Genomic DNA, 10510 nt, shown 5'->3' on the forward strand with positions numbered 1-10510 from the left:
TAGGCAGGATCCTTGTGGCACACGATACTTCATCTGAAAATTCATTGATGTTCCGCTGTTGATAGACATGATTTTTCTTGGCTTCAAAGTCTAAGAAATCACTATGTAGTCTTGTTTTGCGCCATATTTTCTTTCAGCACGCTGTCGTTCCCTTTTGCAGAATTCACTTCCTGATTGAACCATGGAACCAGGGAACAGTTATTTTGATGCTCACAGATGCAGCACGCTTCAAAGTAAAAGCCAACCAAAACCTGGCTTTCCTGTGAAAATATGGACACTACCCCAACATTGTAATAGGGTCAAGGTCCAAATTTTATATTAATATTATTATTTCAGAGAAATCCCACCCATTGAAGAATACTATTGTTGCCCAATGTCTTAAAATTTACAGCATATTTATTCAAAATTATTTTTCAAATGTGTACAAAAGACATTGAAAGTAATAATGGTAGAGTACAATGGTAATAATATTAGGGTTTTTGTTAGCCTGTGTACAGCGGGCTGCTGTACACAGACTAGGTTTTTGTTCCCTCTAAAATGGCAATGTAGTATACAAAGAACAAGCCTGGATTTTTTGTTTAAAAGAATTGACGACTTAAAATAATAAAATCTTTTTTTGTCCATTGCTATCATCACTAACTGACACCACAAGCTTTCCTCAGTCAACATTTTGTCCTGAATTTCCTGAAGATAGCGAGAACTAAAGACAACTGGAGATGTCAAAAGGTAGAAAAAAAATTTGATGCTGTTTCTATTAAACAAATCCAGTTCAACAATAAAAGTTTACTTATTAATTTTATTCAGTGTCATGTCTCTGTCTCCTTTGCTTCGGTTTATCATCAGTTATGCTTCTCCTTTTCTCTCTTGTTCTTCTAAAGCTCTCTTCGTCAGATGAACTGGGATGTTTGGAATGACGAGAATTACGGTCTTTCCCATCTGATAAGTCACTGTCGGATTCAGCATCACTTTTTCTCCGTTTAGAATCCTTTTGGTGGCTACTATGATTATTTTTTATTGTCCTTTTTTCACTTTCACTGTAATGTCTCTTTCTCCTTTGTTTGTCCTCCTTTACAGATGTGTCCTCATCAACGTGTTTTCTCTTATGCTTCTTTTCCTTCTTTGACTTCTTTTCTCTTTTTCCTTTTTTCTTCTTTGCTTTCTTGCTGTAAGAAACTGTGGCCGTTTGTGCCTGACCTGGGCAAATATTATCAGTTGTCTCACTGGTTCTCCCATAAACATCTGGAGTTTGACTAACCTTTGGATAAAAAGACATTACTAGTCAGCCTCAAACAAACTTCACTGAATCTAATTTCCTTGCAAAGTTTAAGACAAAATTAAATAAGCCTAATTTTTTTATCAAAAGCCAATAATGCATGCTGAATCTGCCTTTTACTTGGATAAGAATTATTATACCTATTATCATACAATGTATTTTCCCTTCCTTTTCTTTGCCCAAGAGCCCATCACGTGACCTGCAAATAACTGCCTTACAAATGAGTGTTTTGCTGCAAATAATATTCTGCTCATGAATGCGTAATTGAAGCCACGCTCTTGTGTAAAAATGGCAGATCGGTTCCCTTTTCAAGTCCTTTGTTGATGCCTACATTTTGCTATTGAATGTTTGACTGTAAGTAAATTTGAAGTCTACAAATAAAATAATGTGGAGAAGAAAACCAATTGATTTCTGCCATTAATCTATTCCTGCAAGGCAGCGTGTGCTTACCGATTCCCGAAAACAAAATAAAAGACAAACTCGGTGATCAAATGATAAAACAATAATGAACTCGGGCATCACAAAATCTTATGATTGTCAGTGTCTCGCTGATCAATTATTATTTGCCTCAGTCTTCGACATTGGCAAATTATTGATCTGCTCGCCACTGACAAATCATGATATTATGCTCAACCTTGCTTGAAATAATTGTTAATTGCATTTTGACTTGTTCTATAACCCATTCTCTCCTGAGAATGACACTTACAGAATGATTTTACTTGGGATTGCTTCAGGGACAAATGGGTTAATGAATGCTGGGTGGCTTTTCGCTCCAGATGACAAAGGGATAATTCTCGAAATGTCAGCCACTGTAAATGTAAATGCTTTGTTTACAGTGGAAGTGCACTTAGCTATCAAGCTAGTTTACAGGCACCCCACTTTTAACAATGTGAAAGAAACAATTCAAAGTTAACAGAAACATTATTAAGAACCCCAACTGGCAGGAGGCAACCAGTTGGCTATTTACAAAGCGTGGTAGAGTTGAATCCGGGACAACCGGAAACAAATCCTAACCAGAGGTTAGAACGGGATTTGAACCCGAAGCAGCCGCATGCAAACCCAACGCCCTCACCACTCGACCACGCTGCCTCCTTCTTTTCGAAGTGGCCATTTGACCCTTATAAACACATTTGAAACAATCATATTTTTCCTTGTTCGTGCATTAGGCATGGACATGCCGTTGTTACTGCTGGTTACAGTGCAGTAAAAGTTTCTGAAATAACCAGCCTTAACTACCACCTGTAAGTGGTCATTCGCCCTTGTAACACGGCGGCCATATTGTCCCAGGAGACCAAAAAAGCTTTGTTTTACCACGCCAAGCCTCACCCCCATGGTTTCCACTGCGAGGCTTGGCGTGGTAAAACAAAGCTCTTTTGGTCTCCCGGGACAATATGGCCGACGTGTGACAAGGGCAAACGACAAACAGCGATAAAATAATGATAATAATGATAATAACAATATTTAATAATATCATTACTATCATTATTATTATTATTATTATTATTATTATTATTATTATTATTCTTAAATAACAGCAACAATAATCAAAATTCAAAGTTCTCAGTATTACTACCTCCTGTACTCCAGTGGCACCTAATGTCTCTTTCACAGGCACTGAGGACACATCCATCAGTCGTGCCCTTGAGCTGTTGGCAATAATTATATCAATTTTCATAAATGAAAAAACTGTATTCATTTTTACATATCAGTAATATGATTTTGTAGTGGTGTAAATTGAAAGCAAAAATTAAAGGTTTACAACATACTTCGACAGTTCAATCTGATCATTGATTAAGAATAATAAGAATATGACAATGGACTGAAACTTTTATTCAGCAAGTACATATATTATGGTTGAATTTCATGTTTGGTTCGAAAATTCTTCAAACTGGTTCAATTTTGATTTTTCCTTTCTTTCATAATAATATTGTGATAATAGAATAATATTAGACAAAGAAAAATCAAACTTGAGCTGGTTTGGAACCCTTCAGGATCTAGTGGAATGAGGTAATAATAATTACCATTATTATAACCTCTGACGTTCTGGAGACAGGTTAGCAAGGTTATCTGTGAGCATTAGACTAGAGACACATCACACAGTTACAAGTACATAGTCGTCAACAATAACAATAATAATTAAGAAACTTAATTAATAATCTTAATTAATTAATAATCTTAATTAATGATCTTTTAATCTTAAAATGCTGCCTAGTATTTAAATTGCCCATGGGGGGAAATCTCTATTCCTCATAAGCTCGGCTTCTTGGAGATTTCCCCGCCATCGTCACTCCTCCCAAGAAATGTACAATTTTTAAATTCAATGCTAATTAACCTATTTATTATCGTTTTTATTCTGCTTGTAATTCATTGTGTGTGGCAAAATAAAAGAAAAAAGAAAAAAATAATTATGGGTTATATTAACTGCATTGCACATTTTAATTTAGCATCAGAAATAAAAGTTAATGAAAGTTAAAAGGGTCATTATTACCAGTTAGATAAGAAAGGCAAGTAAGTGATTGGAAGAAAGCATGAAAATACCCAGGGTTGCAGGAACATTCAAGCATGAGAAAGGGAGGGGGGGGGAGGTGGGGGGGAACCTAGAAAGGAATATACCCATCACCTGTCAAGCAGTTACTGTAAACACCAGCAGATAAGCCACACCCTTTTTTCCAAAAATTGTCGCTAGCACTCAGGGGTGCAGCTTATCGCGCCCAATCTAATGCCAGGTTACTAAGCTATGAATGTTCCACTCCCGTTCTTGTTGTAATGCAAAAATTATGGAAAAACTGTGTTGAGTAAAGAAATTCCTGCCAACAAATACAATAAAAAGATCAATTGTATGTCAAAGTTGGTAGAAAAGATGTTCATTATATTTGAAGACTTTGAAGTTGTTTCCGTTTCAATGTTAATAGTGAGTTTACGTTCAAGGAACAGTGGATGAAGAAGACTTCTGAAGACTCGACTTTTGATTTCTTCCAAAAACCTTTTAAAAATTTGAGCTGCTAAATTCAGGGTGCGGCTTATCTGCGTGTGTTTCGGTAAATACTTAGCTGTATAGTCAATAGTATTATTCATAATGGCATCGCACAGTCAACTTTTAAGCCTGAAATTTTTTTGGTCCAACTGCTTGCATTGTTTATCTAACTGCGATGGTCTTTCTATTAATATTAACTTTCATTTCCTGCCCAATCTGAAGTTCAAATGTATGAAATTTTGTATATTCTAAAATTACACCTCCAGAAATAAGTCAAATGAAAAGAGCCAACCCTTGATTATATATTCACATTTCAATTTATAGCCCTTCTGTTTCTCACAAATTTTATATTATTACTGACCTGAAAACCAGGCCCCATTTGTTCGAAGGGTGGATAGCGCTACCAGAAGATAAATCACTATCCAGCGGATAAACACTAGCAAAACCAATTGAGTTATCCAGTGGATGGTGATTTATCCAGTGGATAGCGCTATCCAAGCTTCGAACAACTGGGGCCAGGGCTATACCTTATAGTAGTGGGTCCAAATTGGTGAGTACCGGTAATAGGTACAATAAATAAATAAATTAATTAAATAATAATAATAATACATTATTATTATTATTATTATTATTATTATCATCATCATTATTAAGGCTTCGTAGCAGCACAAAGTAAGATATCGCTTTAATGAACCAAACGATGTTTTTGAACTTCACATTTAATCAAGACATGTTTCGGATGAAACATCATCCATCGTCAGTTGTACAAAGAGGAATACATGTAAAGTGAAGTTGTGCAATAAGTAGTGTAACAAAGTGAGATATAACATGAATACTGTAATTAAAGATTAAGGCGAGAACAGGAAAAAAAACCAAACTATTAAAGCTAAGAAAAGAGACTAATTAGTATGAAAGGGATAAATTAAGATGTTTGACTTGGGAATTTAAAGTTGCCTGCTCCCAAAGGATATGCATGGCCATGGATGATGTTTCATCTGAAACATGTCTTGATTAAATGTGAACTTCAAAAACATTGTTTGGTTCATCAAAGCAATATTCAATCATTATTATTATCGTAGAGCGAATTTGGTTTTAGTGCCATCTTATGGAGGGGACTGGTTAACTCACTGACCCCTCCGGATGCCACCAGTCGACGCTTAAAATTGTCTGGCATTAGATAGAGTAAAGGCGTCAAAGGGTTTAACAAAATCGGTTCAGAAAACCTGATCCACTAATGGTTATGTGCAGTTCAGTGATTATTTTGGTTGCAACAATTAAACAAGATGAACAAATATTACATAATTTCCAGAGGCCTTACATATACAGAGCATTATGTAATTGCTGCCCCAGTGAGTGATCCTGAAGTGAACAAACAAGGCAGCTCTCTAATCGGGATAAGTTCCATTTTTATTTGAAACGCAAGGGATTGTGGTCAAAGGCGTAAGGAATTGTGGTGATGCGCAATATGATGTAATTACACAGAAGATTTGACCCTGCTCTGTTTTTCATTTCACCTCTCGTATCCTCAAACTATAGATAGTTTCACTGTCACGCAACCAAATCGTTCAATGAAAAAGTCCAAGAACTTGGAATGTTGCAGTAAACAAAATGTTTTAGCTACCTCTGAAATTCTCAGGTGTGTGCTATACATCGTTTCTGAGTTATTTGTCAAAGCATTGAAATCACGCAACTTTATAGGCAACCTCCTTTCCAGGGTCTCCATTGTCGCTGAGACCCTGGGAACAAGGTTGCTTTATAGAGTTGGAGACACCACGTGGCCACCAATATGGCGGCCGGTAATGACCATGAAAACATTTGGAATTCACTACAAAGAAAGCGCTCTCTGTTCGCTCATGTGCTTAGTAAAATACATGTGTATGAATACATCTACTAACGTACTTGAAAGCCTTAAAACACTGAAATTCATAGGGATAAACTTTGTTTATTTTTTCCAACCAAATAGCTTTGTATCATGATGTAATGCAAGATGACAAATTGGAAATTCAAAATGATGTATTTTCAACACAAAAGAGATCACAGAACTTGAAACTTGCAAACAGTTGTTAAATATAGTCATGGGCTCCTCATATAATTGAACATCTCCATTAAGCTTCCCCTACGCGGCATTTCTACCATTTAGGTAAACTAGTATATACAATAGGAGCAGCAAATCTGTATCACATTTTTACAAACTTGAGGAGAAGCCATATCAACCCAGTTGTTAAACCCATTGCTGTTTTACTTCCCCACTGATGCAGCACTATGGTTTCTTCATGAAACTAAACTTCTTTATCCATTTATAATGGCATGTACACTTACTTCCCTTTGCACCTCAGTTGTCCCACAACCTAATGCAAAAAAAAACATATACCTTGAAAAACCCATGCCTTCCACCCTTTCAATATCCATTGAGTCACGTTCCATTTGGCCTTTACGGCAAACTTCTGCTAATTCCTGTAATTTGAACCAAAGAAAAGAAATTGATGTCATTTTGAACAGCTAAAAAATAAACCCAAGGAATAAGAAAACCTCACTATCCTTTTAATAGTAAAATTATCTTGAAACTGAAGGGCAAAATGTCTGAATAATGACCTGTTTCGTAACTCCACCTGGCTGCTTCTTAGCATTTCCCTTTCCTCTGCAAAAAAAAATAAACACTTCAATCAAGATAAGCAGGATCAAATTGATAAAAATGTAAAGAGTATTTCTAGGTTACTAAAACCTGTACACTCGTGCCAGGTTCGTGACTCCTGTGTGTTAAACCAACGTGTTGTGCTACAGCAACAATAGCCCACTTTCGATATATTAAAATTCCAGCCTAAACAAAAAGTAGCATCTAGAGGCTCTGGGGAATAAAGTAAAACTCATACAAATCCTTATATTTATTCCCAAGAGCCTCAAGATGATGCTTTTTGTTTAGTACTGAATTTTAGGGTGCGTTCGATTCACCCTATTCCGGAATAAGAATATGTGGAGTGATGATTTAAAACACTATGTATGGCATTTTGCAGCAACAAGAAGAATAAAGCTATGTTTAAAATAGCATTTTAGCAGATGTTTGACAATATTAATGTGAATCCCCGCAAAAACGAAGGATTTCTAACTTCTATTCCATGTATTCCTATTCCGGAATAATTTATGGTCAATCGAACGCGCTGTTAATATATCGAAAGTGGGCTATTTCTCTTTATTGTTTATTAGTCTTGGTTTTTCTCACAACACAACTGCCACTCAAGAAATAGAAAAAAAACCAACAAACAATCAAAAGTCAAGAAATTGAGATACTGTAAGAGAGAGAGACATTAATAATTGTGTTAAAGTCTCGGCACCAAGATATCTCACTGAGGCAAGTTTAATCTGGCAAAAGATATTATCTTTGACATTTATACTCTGCGAAACTGGCAAAGTAGTTTCAGTTCTGGTGGGCAAAACACCCTTATTTTTTACATCCGCAGATATTGAATTATAATAATTTTAATATTTATTAAGCAGTGTCATTACCCTCTTTAAATTCATCGACTTGTATAAATTAGACCCGATCTCAATAAACTGAAAGGCTATTTTGTACAAATTATTGGCATTTTTATTCATATTGGATATCTCTTCTTTATCCTTTAATTTTGTGGTAGTACACTACCAGTGAGTGCACTATGTCACCGGGTTGTAAGAGTGTTCGGTCTGCAGTGTGTGCATAAATAACGAAAATATACAGGTCTGTTGGAAGTGTGCTTGAGTTTCAACAAAATGAGCCCCAAAATCGGAAAGAATTTGTGACGCTGCTGAATAATAAAGAAGCTGCTACTTCCAAAACAATGGAATTAGCCGGTGATAAATAAACTCGTCTAGGAGAGTAAATTTCTGACTTTGCAGAAACAATGGTCAACCTCAAGAGCTGGGCGATTGTAATATTTGTGTTGAATTCGCACATTTTTTGTCAAACTTTATAACACTTGAAAGAAAAAAAACAAACTAACAAATACAAAAACCCGGTGTCTTGACATGATTTTGACACAGATGTATCCCTTTTTTGCGAGTAAACAAGCAAGGTAACTTGATTACAGAGCCCGCTGAATTTGATGTCTCTTTTGATTTTGCGATTTAGTTATGCAGCCAAAACTTGTAGTGAAAAAGAAGTTGTAAGGGAACTTGAAAATGATCAACTTGACTTGTTAGCCTCAAAGTCAATGTTTCTCAATGCCCTTTTATTTTCTTCAATCTTTCTGGATTTAGTAGTATTTTTGCTAGAAACCACATGTCTTCTCAGGGGGCTATTTTTCTAAGACATCTACCATAGCACTATAAAATTTAATGATATATGGTACCAAAACAATATCATGTACTATCAGTCTGATATTCTTGTACCTTGTGTATTGTTCTTAGTCTAATAAGATGCTCTTAAGGCTTAGGAAAGCGGTGTATGTGTGTGTGTGTGTCATAAGTATAGAATGCATTAATGAGACTTTTGTGGATTCATGTAAGGTTCTCTGTACAGTAGATGTAATTAATATGAAAACAAATAAACAGTATTAAAATAACAAAAAAAAGAAAATTATGGAACAATAATTTATCGATTAGATGATTAAATCTTACAGTGCTAATGCCAGGGCTTCAGCTTCCATTCTCTTTATGGCATCCTTTTCCTACCAAAAACGTTACATGAAAATACATGTTATCTTTACCTTAGGAAATTGGAAACACCACAAAAAAAAATGAAAAGAAAAAAAAGAAAAAAACGGCTGCAGCATTGTTTGGCCACAAAAGTTAATACCTGTTGTTTAGTCATTGCGGAGTCCCCCTTTCCACTTTTGGTATACCTAAAGCAGGAAAAGTAATAATTAAAAATAAATTTGGTTTGGAGAAAAAGGACGCCATGAATCGAGCAAGATGGAGAGTGGGAGTTAGAAAGATTGCTGACAAAGTGGGGTAAATCCGGCCACCCCTGTTTACGGGGATAAACCCGGATCAAAATTGGATTGATGATGATGAAATTTGTATTAAATATAATTATCAAAAGCAAGCAGGTGAGTGTTACCTGCAGGGGAGTTGGAGTAAGTTGAAATCGGAGCTAACAAATACTAGGTGGATTACAATTTTAGTGAATACCATCATGTGAATTTTGTCTGTGTAACCCATTTAAGCCTAAACTTCCCCCCAACCACCCCCCTCCCCAACTGAACAGTAAAATCATTTGACATTAGACAGAGTAAAATCTAGTAGGTCTCACTCCTAGGAGTGAATGGGTTGAAGGTGACATACATGTAATTTTTGAGTAGATGTAGAAAAAAAGGAAAGGAAAGGAACTTTATTTAAGTGTCTGGTCGTTCTAGCGCTGGAGCACTAATTGGGGACTCTGTAAACTGAGAAATTAACAATAATTAACACAAATCAAGTCAAATGCTGGTTTTGAGGAGAGGGGAAACCGGAGTACCCAGAGAAAACCTCTCGGTGCAGAGTAGAGAACCAACAAACTCAACCCACATATGACGCTGAGTCTGGGAATCAAACCCAGGTCACATTGGTGGGAGGCCAGTACTCTCACCACTGCACACTAATTCCCTGCACCCTGGACTGTTAAGCATCGCAAAGTTAACAGAGTTGGGAATTAAAAACAGCAGCTCACATATAAAACAATAGGAAAACCCCTTAACATTAAAACACTTCAATCACGCTAAACATTTGGCAAAATGGTTAAGGAATGGAAAAGCTGTTTGTTCTTTGAACAAAGTAATATCTCTAATGCTTTAACTAATAGAAACTTAACCCATTTGACTCCTGCGGAGTGAGAATTAATTGACTTTACTCAGTCTAATGCCAAACGATTTTGCTTGTCATTTGGGGGTTGTTTAGGGGTTTAATGGGTTCAGAAAAAACGAGCTGTTGAACACACATCACAAAACTCATTTCTAAGAAAAATATTCAGTGTACTGTTACAGTAGTTTTGTTATAGACCATAAATTTATTGATTTCATAAATGGAGGCCAATATATATTATTCTTTTGTCATTGTGCTAGTAATCCTCATAACCTCAATTTGGAGCAAAAGTTCTTTTGAATTTTGTCCGTGCTAACGAGGCTAGTGAGGATTATTTACATAAAGACAAAACACTAATTTCTTGGCCGCCATTTATGAACATGGTTTATACAGCTAAAACACTGACCAATGTAGATCTTTTCCTTTCTGCCATCGTCCCACAGGGGCCTTGACTGAGTGACCTGTTAAAAACAAAGTCAAGATGGCTGGATATAGGCCAAGTTTTTGTTTTT

At 36.0% G+C, this 10510-nt stretch overlaps 1 protein-coding gene across 2 annotated transcripts in view; it reads right to left on the reverse strand.

Moving 5' to 3' along the window:
• Positions 1-378: 378 nt before the first annotated feature.
• LOC138044962 (multiple myeloma tumor-associated protein 2 homolog) overlaps positions 379-10510 on the reverse strand; it is an 11831-nt gene continuing 1699 nt past the window's right edge. Inside the window, exons 2-8 of one of the 2 annotated variants that reach the window (XM_068891334.1) lie at positions 10405-10459; positions 9016-9061; positions 8838-8887; positions 6840-6885; positions 6593-6701; positions 2847-2959; positions 379-1255 (exon numbers count right to left, since the gene is read on the reverse strand). In XM_068891334.1, coding sequence (XP_068747435.1) covers positions 797-1255; positions 2847-2959; positions 6593-6701; positions 6840-6885; positions 8838-8887; positions 9016-9061; positions 10405-10459 — 878 coding nt within the window. In that variant the 3' untranslated portion in view covers positions 379-796. The remainder of the gene's footprint in view (positions 1256-2846; positions 2960-6592; positions 6702-6839; positions 6886-8837; positions 8888-9015; positions 9062-10404; positions 10460-10510) is intronic. The other variant, XM_068891339.1, reaches the window with a different exon arrangement.

This window comes from Montipora capricornis, chromosome 1, assembly GCF_036669925.1.
Source record: "Montipora capricornis isolate CH-2021 chromosome 1, ASM3666992v2, whole genome shotgun sequence".
Taxonomy (NCBI): domain Eukaryota; kingdom Metazoa; phylum Cnidaria; class Anthozoa; order Scleractinia; family Acroporidae; genus Montipora; species Montipora capricornis.